At 37.8% G+C, this 19,373-nt stretch overlaps 1 protein-coding gene across 1 annotated transcript in view; it reads right to left on the reverse strand.

The window, feature by feature from the left end:
* Window positions 1–244: 244 nt before the first annotated feature.
* The window catches only part of LOC149298332 (E3 ubiquitin-protein ligase TRIM33-like), a 67,643-nt gene continuing 48,514 nt past the window's right edge, over window positions 245–19,373 (reverse strand). The window contains exons 8-20 of the mRNA XM_089487533.1: window positions 17,208–17,325; window positions 16,031–16,275; window positions 15,045–15,209; window positions 11,248–11,448; window positions 9,446–9,578; window positions 7,749–7,812; window positions 6,944–7,100; window positions 5,845–6,191; window positions 5,258–5,381; window positions 4,049–4,123; window positions 2,713–2,865; window positions 537–587; window positions 245–457 (exon numbers count right to left, since the gene is read on the reverse strand). Coding sequence (XP_089343659.1) covers window positions 245–457; window positions 537–587; window positions 2,713–2,865; window positions 4,049–4,123; window positions 5,258–5,381; window positions 5,845–6,191; window positions 6,944–7,100; window positions 7,749–7,812; window positions 9,446–9,578; window positions 11,248–11,448; window positions 15,045–15,209; window positions 16,031–16,275; window positions 17,208–17,325 — 2,046 coding nt within the window. The remainder of the gene's footprint in view (window positions 458–536; window positions 588–2,712; window positions 2,866–4,048; window positions 4,124–5,257; window positions 5,382–5,844; window positions 6,192–6,943; window positions 7,101–7,748; window positions 7,813–9,445; window positions 9,579–11,247; window positions 11,449–15,044; window positions 15,210–16,030; window positions 16,276–17,207; window positions 17,326–19,373) is intronic.

Consider the following 19,373-nt stretch of genomic DNA (forward strand, 5'->3'; position numbering starts at 1 on the left):
CCCATGACGACTAAAAATAATAAAAAAAAAACCACCAAAAAAAAAAACAGAGTGACAGTAAGTGTCCTCCACTTCGTTAAAAGAACGTTCATATTTTCTGTACAAAGATTTGTTGGTCTAATACTGTCTAAAAGTTGCCAGCTTCTCCATGAAGATGGCCAGCGTAGTTGTGACAATATTCCCGGGAACACAAACTAGTTTCCTCTTTTCTACACAAAATATTTATAAGTTCTGTGCTTCCAGATCACTTTATATGCACTGGTCTTTCATCTGACTTTAGACGTTTCCTTCGTGGCTGTACAAAATCCTCGTCTGAATCCTCTGTTATTTCGCCATCGTCCTCCTCTGGTTCAAATTCTGGCAATGCTTGGAAGGTTCTGTCAGGGTAGATTTCTGGGAGTTTACTTTCAAAGTACAATCCAACAGCCTTTCCTGCTTGGGCCACTTCAGAGTCATTCTGTTGAAGAAAGAAAAACAAGATTCACCTTGGGTTGTGCATAGACTTTTGTCAACTTAGCATGGTTTGGGAAGCTTACCTGCAGATTAATCTCTTGTGTTTCTGCATAAACTTGAACAACTTTCATCATCTAAAAAGGACACCAGAGTCAAACAAAAGTGAAATTCAATTTTCTAAGCTTTATAAGTAGGGTTCTAGGATAAAACGAGGCCATAACAAAAGTAAATAGTTATGACCGGATTGTATGAAATTTTTAATAATCTATCCACAATCAAACAATAACATTTTTAGAATGGTGCAGCAGAACTGAATGACACAGACAGCATGTAAGCAGTCCAAATGTCAACTGTGGAAATACTCCACTAATCGTCTAAGGGGAGCAAAAATGGACTAGATCCAGAATTCCATGTTTAACATTCAGTTGCGAGTCATAAATGTCTTGCTATAGCAGGACAGAACTGGACTCTTTTCTAAGAGAAATGGAGCACACAATGCGTGTGGTATTTGAGTCAAAAATTGGGGAAAAAAATTCTGCTACTTCATGTAGTAATTTTAAGCGATATTGATGTTTAACACAGTCTATTGTCTAATGGTCACTAAACTTGAGTTACTGCCAGCAACAAAAGATTAATGGTATGTTACCGAAACAAGCTAGATTTATTTTATTAATGAAGCTGGCAGATAAGGTGTCATCCTTCCACTGAATGCTCTATTTAAGTTAGCCATCAGAAAGGGGTAATGGCAGGTCTGCACGCTTACAAAGAGCAGGATGACCACAGTTCCTAACATTTTAATACTGAGGTCTAAACCTTTCGTGCTCTGTTCTCTGGATTCCCGTGAATTATTATTTTCTGGCTCATTAGTGTTCTGCTTTGCTCCTGAATTTGGCATAGATCTCACCATCTCTTTGGATAACAGCATAACACAATAAAATTGTTCCCTGTATTGACAAGGTATAGAACAGAACATAAAGACTTAATTTTTTTCTTAAAACAACTCTTTAGATTAAATTATGATGACTGCTTAAAGTCCAGTATTTATAAAGTAGATCTCAATATTACTAAAGGAGAAAACTGACCCATTTTTTGATAAACTGAGGATTTATCCCACTCCCTTAACATTACCAAGCCCTAGCAACCATTTGTACCCAACTTCTTCATATGTGGGGTGGGGGATTGCCACAGGAAATCTACCATGCATAGGTAACGATAAAATAAAAAGGATATTAAATATTAGCCAACTGTTGTTGTAAGATAGGGTAATATAATTAAAATCTAGAGCACTCAATGTAAGAACTGGTGCTAACCAACAATCACTTTAACAATATATCAGAAGGGCCATGCTTGCATTAATTCTGAATGAAATGTGTCATGTGTATAATCAATTCACAAACGTTGGGCTATTGTGATATAGTAAATATTCAATGGCAAGAGCCATTATAACAAAATAACTTTACACACTTGGATTAGGCATGAACAGGCTACAGAGACTATAGGGTTTATTAATTGGAGAGTTGTGGTTTGATATACCTCACTCCACCATTCATGATAAGTGGCACTGGTAAAGGTCTGAGATGCCTCTGTATTTCAATGGATGAGGAGACTTATCACTGATACAACTATGCTTATCACGCAGGGCCAACAGAAATTCAAAGGGTTGGTGACAGAACAACTCTCCTGTCAACTTTTCCTTTAGTAAATAAACCCTAGAACATTGTCTTTAGTGCAATTTGCCATCTGTATATTTTGCTAAAAAGTAAAAGATTTGTGCAACTTCTAGTACAGCCATCCGCATATCAACCAGAATACGGAGGAATTTAAAGGAAGCAGCACAGAGCAAGGCCATTAAGTACTGATATCAAACAAGGTAAGTATTTTCAGAAGTGTGTACATTAGTTATGCATGTATGTGTGCGTATACATACATATTTGTGGCTTCTAACTGTTTTGAGGAAAGTATGTTTAGGGGATTGCAATCATTCACTACAATATGATTAACAAAACATATTTTGAAACTCATTTGCTTCTGCTCTTTGTGGAGAGGCTTAATACAGCATTTGCAAATAGGTGTAAGATAGCATTCATAGTCCAGGTTGTTAATTATGTTGTTAATCTTGACACAAGGCAGAAGCAATAAGAGTTAAAGCGTGTAAAACCACAACATAAAACACAACTCGTATGACAATACAATGCATTGAACACCCAAAAAGCTAACTGCGTTCATCTATGCCCAAAAAAATCAAAAAGGCCAACATACTTCATTGAACCTTTCACAGTTCTTAAAAATGAGCCGGACGTCTGCCACAAAGTCTTCAGGCGTCTGGTAGTGTTGTGAGTGCTTCTTTTGTAGCTTCTTTTTTACTGTAGACAGATCCATCGGCTTCTTTATTATCTTATAGTAGTTTGGTATCTGAAGACAAAAAAGAAAACATTTTAAAAGATCATGAAAAGGAACAGAAAATGAGAAAGAACGGATTAAGCCAATATTCACAACCATAAAAAGTTTATAGACATGGAGCCACAGTGAACATATGCCCTGAGGCCCAGTAGTCTACTGCCAAGACCCCTTTCCCTCAAACGCTAAAATGCATATGTACAAAGACAGGCTGTCAATAGGCAGCTACTATCTTGTGGCTTAATTGGAACCATGTAAAGGTCAGATAAATATATGGGTTCAAATGCTGTGCTATGGTTCTGCCGCTTTGGAAAGTAACGCTCTCAAAGGATCTTGTGAAATGATCCACTTTGCAGTACGACTACAGTAGTTACCACGAGAAGAAGAAAAATGTTCAAACCAAAACCTTTTTAATCACATTTTATTAAAGGTTTTCGTGGTTGAAATTATCATTATTGAAAAAATACAACATTTCACCAACATTGAGCAATACATAGGCAGCTTCCAAGGAAACGTGCTTCCCTCCAGCGTCTAGCTATGGTCACTATGGAAGGAAAAGCTTCCTGTTCCATGATACAAAAAGCACATTAATGTGATATATACATTTTTTTCGTTTTAAAGAACCGTTTAATATGCACAAACTGGCGAAATAAGATAAAAGGTGCACCGTTCAATAAAAAAAATGTATTAAATTAATTTTTCATCTGCGATACAAAGGATTTCTGAATCTGTTTGCAGTCCTAGAGGTCTACAGCCATGCCTTATAAGCTATTGACCAAGTCCGTCCGATAGCCTAATGCGCATATCATGCGGTCAACAAAGTAACTCGCTTGTCACATTAATCTACAGTTTAACATTGGATGGATTTTATACCACACTGGTTCTCACTTGTTTTAAACCAATTGAGAATGGAAGATGTAATAGTAAGTTCTCTGCTGCTGTCACAAATCGCACTTTTGTAGAGCCAAGCAGACAAATATATAGGATACAAATATAGGAAAAGGAAATCTAAAAGCTTTGCTCGTAATTAGATCACCAGTCAGTGTGATTACCTGTGCACAAATTACATACTAACATGGAAATTTAGGTTGAAAAATTTTTTTATAAAGGCAAGCCGATCAAACTCAACCTCGTTGATACAGAAGGCGCCAATCTTATAACTCACTGAATCAATTTTTTTTTTTATATACCAACTTACCGAGATGGGTACTGGTTCTTGAAATTCAATGCTCAGCTCATGGCAGTAAAGATAAAGAAGAAGTCGTTCACATTTCTTTAGCAGGTTAAACAAAGAAAACAAAAATTAGAGGCACTGGCAAATAAACCAATCCTAACAAAAAAGAAAAGTTTAAAAAAATAGTAACTGAAAAGCAAGTACGTGTGTATTTTTTTTTATATCCTAATTTAGCAAGACCAGAACCTTATACATCCTATTCCGATACCAGCAAGAGTCCTTTTCAACATTCACACCAAAAATTGCTTGCGATGGGCATTCAAAATCATATAGTTTGTAAACGCATTCTATAGTTAAACCTCACATAGTCTAGCGGCTTGTGGGCTAGCTGACAATGCTATCATAGTGAGAGTTTCTTGAATCACCTGAATTCGTTCTGCATCTGATGCACGGGTAATTATTGAATGAGGGCTTATAGAAATTAACAAGTATTGGGGACCATCTGCACGCCCATTTCTATCAATCATAACATTAATAATCTCCCTAATGTATAACAATACAAAAAAAAAAAAAAACATTTCAAGAGAACAAACTCCGGGTTCAGCTTCTCAAGGTATAACAGAGCTGATCTGGACTTGATAGACACCAGAAGAACTCAAACAGCTTAAAGCTAAGGTGGAGGAGTACTCTAAGCCTACTTGTTCCAGCTCGCCAGCTTTCTCCTCACCAGTCTTGACAACCCCAGGCCTGAGCCACAGGTCCAGGGTTCATTCCTGCTTAGAGCAAAACTCTGGCCCATCCAGCTAAAATGCTCAGCGAGATTCACTGGGAAAAAGGTGTGTTTTTTTCCTAGTATTTTTCAGTTCTGCTAGTATGATTAAACAGGTTAATTTAAATGAGGATAATATAGAATGATAGCCAGGCTGCTCAACCTTAATAACTTTTTTCTCATAAGCCTATGATGGCTATAGGAAATGCTGTAGCTTGATCTACAAAATGGTTCACAAGCTCTACATTCACACTGTAGACATGAGAAATCAAACTACTCTTTTTTCGCTGAGGTTCAGAGGTGTTGTGGATGTAAATTAGCCAACAGCCAAGCTTGAAGTACTATTTTTGGTCTTGTTTAAGGTAAATTTTTTCCTCACAATCTCAAGTCTATTTCAGAGAAATGAAACATTGGAATAGGAGGGCAAAGCAGAAGTAATAAATGCAGCATCACTGTGCACTTACCATTTGGTCCACAGGATTTAACCCTTGTACAGTTTTCCCTTTTTTACTGTGCTGAGAATTATCACAATCGTATTCAACTTCGGGCTTGTTCAAGTCTCGACAGAACGTGCAGATCCATTCACCACTGAAGACAAAAATAAAAATGTGAAACATTTTTACAGTTTGTAAAAATTGCACTAGTTAACAGTGTGACTACGACCCGAACTGGAAGTTTTGTTGGTCAATGCTAATAATTAGCAATAAAAAAAATAAATATATATATGTATATTTATATACATAAATATTTCTTAATGCTAAACTAATGAGAGTTCTTTAATTCAAACTATACGATACACTAAATGTCATGTTCCGTTAACCTATTGCGCAGCGCTACAGAATATGGACAATATACTGGACAATATAATTCAATAAATAGTAATTTACTTCACAATTTATAGCATATAAAATACTAAAATGCAAGTACAATAAGTCCTGCCATATAATAGAGAAGTCAAAGATTCTGATCAGTGCACAGCATCTCATGTAGCACATTTGGATGTTATAATAAACGTAATAAAGTCGTAAGCCATTCTCATCAACGCACTTACCTAGGAAAGCTAAGGAGCGTTGGTACATGACAAGTGAGGTGAAAGACTTTAGGGCACTTTTCACAACATAAGAGGTCTCCTCCATTTTGGCACACGGCACACCAGTCTTCATTTGGATCGTCCTCTTTATTTGTCCCTTCACCTCCTCTTGGTGACCGATGCATGGAGCTCCTGGCAGGCGACTTCCCATTCACAAGGCTAGTGTGGGACGACTGCTCACAGCTTCTGTTTGTGCTATTTGGCTCTGCTTTTACGTGGTTCTCCATATTAGCCAGGGCTTCCAAGTCACTTTCGAGATGCAGGTTGGTGGTGAGGGGCGGCGTCAGACTACTCTCTGGGCTGCTCAGCTAGTAACGGCAACACGGAGTGTAAGTTAACCAACTACCACCAACCAGTTAACATTCTCACAATAGCAGCTAAGGTTCTGAAACCACTGCTTAATCTAATATCATGAAATATACCACTAACATGATATCAAAGTCAGTTGATGTTATTTATTATAACATTATAACATATTATATAAAACAATGTTATATTAGTATTAGATAAAAATAGCATTAAAGCCTTTAAAAAAATACACCATTCCTAGTTTTAGCACAATATAATGTTTTTGGATAACTGCACATTAGCCGTATGTGTTCTTAGTTATCTTAGTCCAACACGCTAGCCAAACACAGGCACCTTGCATAATAAAAGTCTATGGCAGAACAGATTTCATTAGCATTGCCGTAAAGAATTGGTGCGGTGTTTAAGGAAAACATCACATGACTGACAACAATGGCAAACCTTTAAGTGTGCAGATAAAGGATGCTCATTGATACAAAATGAATGAAATTATTAAATTTTTCTGATGAGACTTTCCCATTAAGTTGCTTTACGTATATTTAGTCCACTGAATCATTTAGGAGTTACTGGTTTAAAACGGTAGCAAAAAGGGCTTCCATTTTGTTGACTAAACACCCTTACTTGACTAACAATGAGAAACTACTTGTGCAGCTTTACTCAACAGCACTAAAAAACAAATCTAGCGCAGCGAGTCAAAATGATAAAATGGCATATTTCCCATAGCTGCTTGTGGTTCTTGTATAAATGTATTTACCATGCAAGCGCTTCGTCGACCATCTTCAGCTTTCTCTTGCTTTACAGTCCCTGAGAAACTACATACTTCTTCCTCTGTTCCAGGCTCTTGTTTAACTTTTACCGGGTCTGACTTAAAGGCAGCATTTCTTTCGATTGTTCTACCACTGGAACCACAACTGTAGAAATTAAAATACTATTAAAAACAATGGTTTGTAAACAGTATGGTGTTTAGGTTTAAAGACTTTCTTAGGCTATACAATAAACTAGAATTTACAGCTGTTAGGAGAATATAGGGGGACAGACATACTTAGGAGAACCTGATATTTTGAAGACAGATACATCCATTGCACACATGCTTCCATAAACCCCTTACTAGAGTACTTTAGAATATTAGAGCAATGGCGTTTGGACACTTGGACGTTGTCAAGTTGACTTGAATTAGAAATATGTACCATATTCTACAAAATACTGAAGCCTAACATCTTCAATTGAGACTATCCACATAGGGACAAGTGATGTTCTTCTGTTGGATATCATGTTCAATTTAACACAAGAAGGTATTATGGAGAATGCCAAAAAACTGATTTCTTAAGAAAGGACTGCATATTTATCCATCTTTGCAATGAAGGTGAATAACTCACAGCCATTTTGCTAATATAAACAGTTGTTATTTACAGCATTTTCAAACTTTGCAAATGACCTATATAGCAGAGACACTGGGCAACGTAAGGTAGTTACACAAGTATACAAAATATCCAATTGGGTAGAAGTACTTTACCAGATGAACAGAAATACATAACTATAAATTTATACAGATTACCCACCTTCCTCTGCTTCCTGTGCTGGACGTACTGGGTGGCCTCACAGGAGTATGAGAGTTGGCCATGCCTGAGAGTCAAAACAAGACAGTTGTTTTTTTAGTGTCCATGTGGACTTACACAGAAGATTATGTATAGAGCGGATGTACATTGCTTGACATGGATTTTGTCATATATGGTCTCAGAGGAAATAGAATATAGTCCGTACATAAGTATTTAGTGATACATGCTAGTTGCCCAAAGTTTATGATTATTATGTACAGTCACAAGATCATTTAGAACCTCAGAGGCCAGGATGAATGAGGGTAGCCTACCTTGAAACCTTATGTGACTATGCTACTCTATGAAAACGGGTGCGCTAAAAGGCATTCACAAGCCTCTTTGGCCTAATGCTATAAAAACAAAAGCCCTGTTTTACTCGATATACAGAGGACCATGTTCTTGGTGGCTTTATGGAAAAACCCCTACCTAGGTACACTGAACCTGGATGTCCCACAGGTACTACAGAGACGACCTCATGTTTTACACTACTTATCGCAATGCTCAGCATTGTGATGCCATGCAAACGATCTTCTGTAAAATAAGGAGTTCATGCCATTTGTGGTTGGCTTTTGTAATGCACCAAATACAGCTGGAGATTTAGCTAGGAGACTTTGGAGATAAGCTTGAACAAAACTCAAAGGGGATCCAGAAGGAAAATAACATACTATACCCAATTATTATGTGCACAAACCTAACAAGCACTATAATAATAATAAAAAAAAATATAGCAGGTGGTTTCCATTTTTGTAATAGGGCCAATTACTTTCCCTCCAGTTCAATACTATTCCTAGTACCCTGTCCTCTCGCACCCTACCGTATAATGACCTTTAGCAAATTACAGAATATATCACTGTCGGTTAGCGTTAGGTACATAAGAGATCTTAATTCAGTGGCCTGTGCTGGTTTAGACAGAAGTAGGACAATTCAAATATTACTACAGAATAAGGAGAAAGAAATGTCACAAAGTATAACTGTTAAGCTTGACAGTGGAGGCAAATGGTCCAAATTATACCCCCTGTTTTATTTTTTGTTTTGTTTTTTTTTTAAATGTTAAAATTGCAAATTCTTTCCTCCACGTGGAAAGAATATCAACTTCACTATTTTAAAACAGCCTGGTTACATTATTGCAATGACCAATTGCTGCTGCTCCTCAGAAACAGTACCAACACTCAGGTCCCAACATCCTTTAGGACAGTTGCATAGTTATGTACAGTCACCTCCCTACCGTGTTAACAACACAAACATTTGGCACTAAATTGAAGCGGCAGCAATAAGAGAGAAGGTCCTCTTGATAAGGGAAAATAAAAACATATGCATGACTGGGCACATTTTACATAGAGCAGCGAGGAGCTTCTTCACTACAACTGCTGCACACGACATTACGTGACCCCAAAACAACCCAATTGAAAAGAAATAAGCTTTTGCAAAAAAAAAAAAAAAAATTGCATTTATTTACAGCACTTACAGATGCCCTGACCCAGTGGAAAGAAACAAGGTAGTCATGACTACCAGAAAAATATTAACCATTACCATAAATTACTTGTTTTAAAGTCAACAATATCATGTGAGGGATTCAACAACAAATGCATAACAAACAAAAGAAAAGAATTTAAATGCAATTTCCCCCATCAGAAAACATTTTGTTTTTCAATGCCACCTACCTGTTGACCCAGGTGACATAGAAGAAGGTCCCGGTGAAGGGTTCATAGTGCTTGTTGGTTGGGGGAGCTGATGTCCAACTGAAATGTATCTACTTAAAATATTGTCTAAATTACTAGAACCAGCATCTTCCAGCTAAGAGACAAGAAAATAAAAATAAGTGAGCAGACGGTACTTTAACTACCGATCTAGGCAGATGACAAAAGCTAAACATAGCTAGTTAACAGTAAATTCATGGACTTTATACATTTGTAAGATAATTTTTTTTATGAACAGACTTCAAACGTTACATACATGATTAAATAAGAATCGATCAATGTTAAAAATAACTATTAAAAAACATAGACAACTGTGCCTGATACTTTCAAAAAAAACCTGCTATACAATACAGAATGAAGTTAATTCTAGTTCAAAGAACAAAACAGTTCCTTGGGAACACTAACATATCAGACATGGAATTCATGGTAATTAATAGGAAATTAAATGTTATTATACCACAGCTATCTCAAGCTGGTTGATTGCTAAGGTTTATACATCTTTTCACCGATGTTAAAATCAGTGGCCAATAGGAAGCCCCCTCAGACACAAACTCTCGAGAAGAAAAGCTTTAGTGATATCAGAACAAGTAACAACTTAAATGTTGGTATCAACTTTTGATTATTAGCTGCAAGACTGTAATGGCTGGCATGCAGTAGACTCCAAATATATAAATAAATATAAAAATCAAATATTAACATGCAGCCACTTATATGTAGGTCTAAGTCTGTTAGCTGAATGTTTTTTTATTACAATAAAGTCTTCTCCAATGTCTTGGGTCAATAGCACTACTCCATCTATGAGTTTGCAGCAGGAAAGAGACTCATACGAGATTAGCAGACTAAAGTTTCTATGAATTGAACAAACTCAAAAGTGTATGACCCATGTAATATACGATATAAGGCAGATATTTCTTGTGTAGGGGGGCTTGCAGAAGAGATGCTCTCTTGGTTTCACTGCACACTCACGGTTCCTCTCGGAAGAGGAGCAAGGACAGACATATATAATGCAGTTAAATCCGTGAGCTTTCTTAAATAACAAACAACAACAAGCAGCTGCTAATCCTATTAAAATACCTTTTATCTTATGAAGCCCCTTAGAGCATTATATCTCTATATATCTCACTGTGCATGCACAGACAGAACTCTAGGTGTGGCTTCCATGTTTGCACAAAGGGTGTACCTTAAGGTACATAGTAATTTAAACACTTCATAAGGGTGGGGACACAAAACATTTTTCTGAACCAGCCATATGGCAAACCACTTAAATGTTTCCTTAAATGTGATCACTTCTAAGGAGAAAACAGTAGAGTGAGTGAAGACAAAAGAGTGATGTGTTATAATAGATGGGAGAACCTATTTCATCTGATGACTGAACACTTTAATCATGTCTTGTTACCTCCATTCCTATGATAACGCTAATACCGCATTATTCCACCAAGAGATTAAGGTCTGGGTATTGGGCGCATTACCACAATGCTTTAGGATAAGGATTTATTAAATTCATCCAGTAGATTGAGAAAATTTTAAAGTTTTATGCAATACTTACTTTTTAAATGTTTTCTAAAAATGAAATTGGAATATACACTTTCAGGCAGTTTTCTTTTTAATCATTCATAATTTAGCGCCCAATAACCAAGACTTATTAAAGGATTCATTTTCTAAAACTCTTCTAAACCTAGAGAGTCACACGTAATAAACCAGAAAGGGTCAAGCAATAAGAAATTCAAGAATGTAATAACACATGCTGTTTGTATTTTGGTACCGACCTGGATGGGAGGGATGTCAGGGAGTGAGGGAAGGTTCTCTGGGTTTGTTACAGATGGAATTAGTTCTATCGATGTAACTGATGGGCTGGTTGGACCTCTGTTTGCATTTGCCATGGTTGCTGTGGTAGGGCTGGTCGGATTTATGGTATTGTTGTGGATCGAAACAACTGGAAAAGGCCCAGCATGGCCAGGGTTAGAATGCTGCTGGAAGACAGGGGGACAGTCAGTAATATGCTTGTTAACATTATGAAAGCATGCAAACATACCCAACGCTTGTAATACAGTCTCCGGTCCACATAAGCACTTATATCGGACATATGAGGAAAAACGTACATGCTAACAAATCAATACCTTTGCAAAGTTAGGTTTTCGGAACAAAAATTGAAAATGCTTTTACAGAGAGACGATTCACTAAAGTTAACTCAAGCAAGAACCCTAGAAAGAAGCAACTTGGGTATTCATAGGGTCAAGCCATTGAACCCCTGGAGAGTTGGCATTGCATCTTGGACACCTTAAAACCACAACATTCCAGATAATCACAACATCTGAGTTGCTTGCAGTGAACAGACTGACTCTGGGGTCATGCCCTTTGCCCTACACCCTTTCCCACAGGGCACGAAGGGAATTCCAGATTTTCCAGATCCCAAACCCCTAACACATATCATACATAGACCACAGGCACCTGCACATTAGTGCTTCCAATCTAAATAAGATGGCCACTAACAATCCATAATACATTTCTTATAGTAGCACAGGTGAAAGTTGTCTATGCCAGAAGCCTTTTCCAGTTGGCTGGCATAATTTTGTCGAGATCTGCAGTAACAGGAATGTTCAATGTTCATACATGGTGCCACAGCTATCCTATAACAGCAGCAATAATATAAGGAAAAAAAAAGGCAATTCATGCTGCAAAGATGAAAATGAAAAGCTAGAAAACACGCTTCAATTAAGGAACATGGCCAGATGGTTCCTTCAACCGAGGATGCATATATAATGCATATCATGCAGGGCAGCCCTGCAGCACACATTTTCCATAAGGATCCCCCACTTAACTGTCAACACTGTCAACTTTGTTTCTAAAATAGGGCGCTTAAGGAATTGTATTCAAAACCAATGCTTTCCTTCAGGATAAAATATGTAATATATATATATATATATACACATATACATATATATATACATATACACACACACATGTACACTTCTATGTACTATGTAGGGCTGCAACTAACGATTATTTTCATAATCGATTAGTTGGCCGATTATTAATCGATTAATCGGATAAAAAAAATGAATGTAAATTTTTCATTTATTTAAAATAATGTAATAAACAAATTATATTAAATACAAACAGCATCATAAAAAAACTTTGATAAAATGCATTTCTTGCCTTTATTTCGCAACCAGCCCCCCCCCCAATTTATGCACGTTTGAGCCCAGGCTTGCCACGCTGCCCCCCACATATGCCACTCCACGCTGCCTCCCACATATGCCACTCCACGCTGCCTCCCACATATGCCACTCCACGCTGCCTCCCACATATGCCACTCCACGCTGCCTCCCACATATGCCACTCCACGCTGCCTCCCACATATGCCACTCCACGCTGCCCCCCACATATGCCACTCCACGCTGCCTCTCACATATGCCACTCCACGCTGCCTCCCACATATGCCACTCCACGCTGCCTCCCACATATGCCACTCCACGCTGCCTCCCACATATGCCACTCCACGCTGCCTCCCACATATGCCACTCCACGCTGCCTGCCACATATGCCACTCCACGCTGCCTCCCACATATGCCACTCCACGCTGCCTCCCACATATGCCACTGTGCCTGATACACCTTATACCCCGATACACCACTCCATCCTCTCTAGACATGCCACACTGCCTCCCAGACATGCCACACTGCCCTCCCCACATATGCCACTCCACTCTACCCCCAGATAAGCCACTCCACTCTACCCCCAGATATGCCACTGTGGCCCCAGATCTGCCTTATACACCCTGATACACCACTCTGTCCTCCCCAGACATGCCACACTGCCCTCCCCACATATGCCTTATATACCCTATATGCCTTATACCCCCAGATATGTCACTCCGTCCTCCCCAGATATGCCTTATACCCCCCAGATATCTCATAGTCCCCTCAGAGTCAGACCATACTTTTATAAATAAGTACTGGGTTAATCTTCACTGCCCCCAGGATTTAGATTCCCCTTAGTTTGCCCCCCTTTACCTCTAACTGCACCTTAAGTTAACTTTAATAAATTAATAAAATTAACCCTCAGTCCTCATCATTAAATTAACCCTAAACACCCCATTAACCATAACTGCCCCTAAATTAACCCTAAACATACCATTAACCAAAACGGCCTCAAATTAACCCCAAACACCCCATTAACCACAGCTGCTCCTAAATTAACCCTAAACACACCATTAACCATAGCTGCCCCTAAATTAACCCTAAACACCCTATTAACCATAGCTGCCCCTAAATTAACCCTAAACACCCTATTAACCATAACTGTCCCTAAATTAACCCTAAACACCCCATTAACCATAACTGCCCCTAAATTAACTCCCACCTCCCCTAACTTTCAGTAGCCCAAATATTAATTTTATACTTAGATGAGTGTCACAGCCATGTGGTTCTGGCCTCCTGGGAGAAGGAAGGGGGCGGGGCCAGTTGTCACAGTGATTACAGGGAGGGGCTGGTAAGTAGGAGCTGCTGCTGTGAGTCACTGAAACGGATTATATAATGAGGGGTATTTTTCAGAGCGTTTGCTCCGAAAAAACCCTCATTTAATAATCGATAAAAATCGATTCAACTAATCGATAATGAAATTCGTTGGCAACGATTTTCATTATCGATTATTATCGATTTTATCGATTAGTTGTTGCAGCCCTAGTACTATGTATATACCTATATATAAGTATATTGTAGGGAATATCAAAGCGCCAATGCCTTGTTCCTCAGCCAGTGTAAGATACCATCAGAACCTCGTGAAATCAAAAGGTTAAAACCAACCCCTCTACCACTTTCTATAAACATATTTTACATGAGTAACGAAGACATGTTTTACACCCATTTCAAGACCTCTTAATTACCGATAGCTAACCTAATATAACGCCATGGTGATTTCAATTGTCCAGCATAGCATTTTACAATGGAGAGAAGAATAAGTAATTTGTGCTCCAAACCATTAATATTTTCATTTCCGTTCAAAATGATTTAATTAAAACTTTTGCTTGGCAGAAACCTCTACATTAATATAACCATCATTAAAATAAACAGATAAAGTCCATTTAAAGCCTTGCCCGTGTTAAAATAAGTAACATTAAAATATACTAGCAGGATACTGGCTTGTGCATAGCACTACCACTCAGAGCATGTTAGAAAAGGTTTCTAAGCCAAAGATTAAATTTAATTATTTTAACATTAGAACTTCACAAAAACAACCGACTCATAAGCGTGTGCTACACTGTCCACTGTTCTGAACAGCAAATCTACGAGTCTGTACTCCAGGTAATGTATTTCCAGGTACAGTATCTAAATCAAGGGCACTTTATATCCGGCTCATTTAATCCATTTCAAGAAAAGCAACAAAAACAACAAACAAAAAGACCTCATTAAGCACCTTAACCTATTAACCTTTGGATGTAACACAAGCTAGGTGTTGATGAGCATTGGGCTATTGCTGTTACTATTCACTTACTCACGGAGCAGCCATTCCTTTGTGGAATATGGCTTGATAAATGGTAGAAATAGCATATGGGACTGCTTACTTGTCTTTGGAGGTGAGGCTGCATCATGGCGTACTGAGGTCCATTGTGACGGGAGACGTTGGGCATACGGGCAGCATTCTGTGCCATCCTCATTTGATGAGCTTGGAAGGGCACACAGTTTATATTATTCCTTTGCATTGCCTGCATGCTGATTAACCGTGGTGGCTGCAACAAACATGACGTAATGTTATTATAGCACAAGGAAAGCACGACACGTCACACAAATGCTTTCACAAAATAACGAACATTCATGTTTCTGTATGCTTATGGTGGGCCCAAAAATAAAAAATTGGCTTTGCGCCGTGTGTGGATTTATTCCAATGGGCCATTTTTTTCTCTTTTGCAGCGATGAGATCTAACGCTAAAATAGCTGTAGTCACAGCTGTACCTAAATCAGCAGGCATATGCAAAACCTGCGTAGCTATTACATGCATGTTAGTGAAGCCCACACTAATCTCAGCTTATATCACTCAAATTATTTTACTTATTTTTAATATAAATGTAATGCATTTACTCGCTTAGTCTTTGGAAGGGAAACTGTCCGGGTAATGAGCCATCCACTACGTAAAACACTCAAAAGAGAAAGTTATTTTAACTGGCATCAACTCAGCTTTATAAAAGCTAGCAATAGTTTTTAAAATAAATGGAAAATATGGATTACATTTTAAAAAACACTCTAAAGTTAAAATGTTTGATACAACAAAAATTAATTTCATTGGCCATGACGCTCATGATGTTCCTCCGTAAGAGTTTCCATTTTGTTTAAAAAAAAAAAAAGTTAGTTACCTAGGAACTCCTAATCCGTTCAAAGTTTGGTTTGTCAAGGGTTGGGGTCTTTAATTTCCCTATCTGTGTCTCCAACAGGGTCCCTTATCTAAGGTACTTTTTGTTATCTATGTATTTTGTTGATCCTGTTCTATTTTGAGGGTGTGTGCCTCAGTTTTAGCACCTGCTAAAATAACTTGAGATCTTTGTATAGTACTTGCCTGCTGATGCATTACTTGAGGGGCAGATGGTCTCTGGTGCTGTCCAGGTGGCTGAGCCATTCTCATTTGCTGGAGCTGCTGGTGTTTCTGAGCGTACACTTGCTGTTGCATATGCTGGAGTCGGAGTTGTGCTAGGTTAATTTGTGCAGGAGCTTTGTTTACATGGTTGGAGCCCTGAGGAACCTGACCAACCACTACATTGGGAGTATAACCTGTAGTTGGCTTATTTTCTACCACGAGATTACCTGAAAAGAACAAAATGTAAACTCAACACGGAAAATAAACAAAAGCATATCAGTGCACCGTACAACTCGGTTTATATAAGAAGAAAAATGAAGAAAGCGTTTGCCAACCAGTAATAGTATGGAACAAGCTTGTAACAATCAGGAAACCTAGAATTAAGGACAATGGTGCTATTGGGGTATTTTGCAAACAATGCAGAAGCATTACTGAAATAAGGTTAAATTAGAAATTTACATGCTGAAATCAAAACCAATTGAAATAGCGTTAAATGTAATGCTATGGATTTCATGTTTAAATTTTGCCTCTAAGGGGTTACTCTGTTAAAATCCACAGTATAAACAGAGATAATTTATCAACATCCATGTGCTACAGATGAGTGGTTTCTACTGCCTTCAGTACTAGCGTGGAGAAACCTCTCTGTCCTTTATGTCTACAACAACTTTGCACAAATATTAGTTAACACTACTTGCATTTTAATACAAATACATTTATAATTCTAAATAGTTTCTAAGTAGTTTAGAATACTTGTGGTTAATTATAAATTATGCTAACACTAAGGCATCCAAATTCCAGATACATTTTCAATTTTCTCAATAGGGGAAAAAAAAAGCAGTTTTCATCTGTAAACTCAAATCTCAAACCTAATATATTTAAATAGAATATATAAATATTAAGATATTTAAAAATTAAAGGATATGCTATATATCAGATCAATTGTTTTAAAACTGGCTACATCAACACATCTTGTAAGGCAGATATTGTTGAAATCTCAAAGCAGATGTTGAAATTATTGTTGTAAAAACACAGTTCTTGAAACTATTCCAAGAGTACATTTTTGTAGTTACAATAATAGTTTCCCAATGATCCAAAGTATACACAACAAATCCAGTTTAAGACCACTAACATCATGGGGGCGACCATGCCGAACACTTACCTAAATTAACTACATTCTTTGCCCAGAAGGTTGGGTCGCAATGAAATCTTATTGCTCCATTGGCAGCTGGGACAGGATCACACCTTGCCTTTAAGATGTGACGTAACTGGAAAGTAATCTGAAAGGACAAGAAACTGTTAAATATATTACGGTAGAAGTACAAGAATGAGCAGCACTTTTCATTATAGTTTCAACACCAGGGCTATTGTCAGACATGCAATACCGTATATTATTATTATCTTTTATTTATATAGTGCCAACCGTTTACACAGCTTCTTTTAACTAGTAAGAAGCATTAATGGGTACAAAAAAAATTTAACAAATTACGCAGAACTATAAAAATAGGGAAAACAATTGGAGGAGGAGGGACTTTTATCCCAACAAGGTTTCTTGTGATCTATTGAAAACTTCTCATTAAGATACTAATCATGCGTAACTCTGGCAAAAGAAGGTTTGTAGATGTTGAAAAGCACGTCTCACTTGAAGAGCAATTCTGGTAGTGTCAGAGAAACAGACTTCCACAGGCCACATATTCTAAGCTTCTCCCAAGGGAGGAAACTGACCTGCACCGAAATACAGCTGGCACATCATGTATTCCAAATGTTACAGCTGTGAGAAGAAGCTATTCAGAACCACCAGGCACAGACCTCAAGCAGTATAAAGATATCATGGCAATGGGCACACAAAATTCCTGCCTTCACAGAATAAAGCCTCATCCCAGAACAAGTAGTATACCTTTATGGATGTAACTGTATTACATCAAAGGCTGGGTTATGCCATCTCATTTGTATGGAACACATAGGAACAGAAAAGCTACAAGGTATTAAACATTTATACAACTGCAATAGCCTGCAGGACTCGCATCATGCCAAATAATATCAACTTGAAAAGATATTCTAGAGGAACTGCCATAGTAGAAGAGTAGAAGGTAGCTACAATGGGGGCATTGTAGTTGTATTGTGCCTCAGTGTTGGCAAATTGAACGGATTAGGAGTTCCATAAACTGCATGTATATTAAGATGTCTAATAACTTCTCTTATTTAAGAGGAACAGGTTTATTTCCACTTTCTAAAGATAGGAACGTTTGCCGATAGCATACAGCCCATTGATTTGGCAGAGGATCGTGCTTGGCAGCATTCTCAGGAAAGCCGTCGCTGGTAATTGATGTGGCAGCTGTAGTAGCTTGGACAAAAATGTAAACATCTGTGCAAAGTTGAGTTCATTTTGGACATGCCCACCAAGCGTGGAACAATTACTCTCTTGTTTCACAGCTCCTATATCCGTGCCACTACAGCAAAACCTAATAAACCTTTATATCTAGGAAACGGGCACATTGGGGAACTATAGACAAGTGAAGTAAGGCTTCCTTCCTCCGAGGGGCATCAAAGCCAGCCCCCTACTTTAACATAATATTTAGAACTTGGTTGTCAGAGTATAAGAGGGAATTACAAAATAAATTGATATAGCCCCAGAAGAGAACGGTGAGTGCTTGTAGACATAGTTCCTCAATTACAGAAATGCTGTTTATCACTGATGATAGTGAAATGTTTGTTTATTGTCTAAAGCCCACATGTCCTGGAGTTTGGAAGAATTAACTCTGGTAGAAGCTAGTGTTCAGTAGCAAGTAAAAACTCTAAAACAATGCCGTATACTTTTTCATGTAAAACAAAAAGAAAATACATAATACGTAAAATACATATCATTAAATCAAGATTATCAAGTGTGTTGAAGACTATTCTGTAGGGCTTGTGGGCTTTGTCCATACTTTTCTCTAAAGTGACAAAGGTGCTAGATGGCCCAAGGAAAAAACACAAAAATTTTCTAAGCTAATTCAAATTTAAGAAGTCCAATAACTCCAAGCACAGTCAGAGCCGCAATAAAAATAGTTTTTTCCAGTTTGCTAGAAAACGATCAAAGATTAATCCCTATGGTTCTAAGGGCAATGCAAGCCACATAAAATGAAATTAGGATGGGCACTTACATTACCCTGACACTGGAACAAAATTAGGGAACTAAATGCTTATTACTGATTCAGATCATAGGTCTTGTGACTAGACTTAATGAAGGCCATAAACAAGCACTGGATATGGTAAAAGATGGATTACTATTATTATTATTTTTAAGTTTTACCTGCCAGATTCAGAACATTTAGGATTTTACAACCTG

Source organism: Sceloporus occidentalis, unplaced genomic scaffold (assembly GCF_023333645.1).
Source record: "Sceloporus occidentalis isolate IW3139 unplaced genomic scaffold, rSceOcc1.0.p SCAF_33, whole genome shotgun sequence".
Lineage (NCBI taxonomy): Eukaryota > Metazoa > Chordata > Lepidosauria > Squamata > Phrynosomatidae > Sceloporus > Sceloporus occidentalis.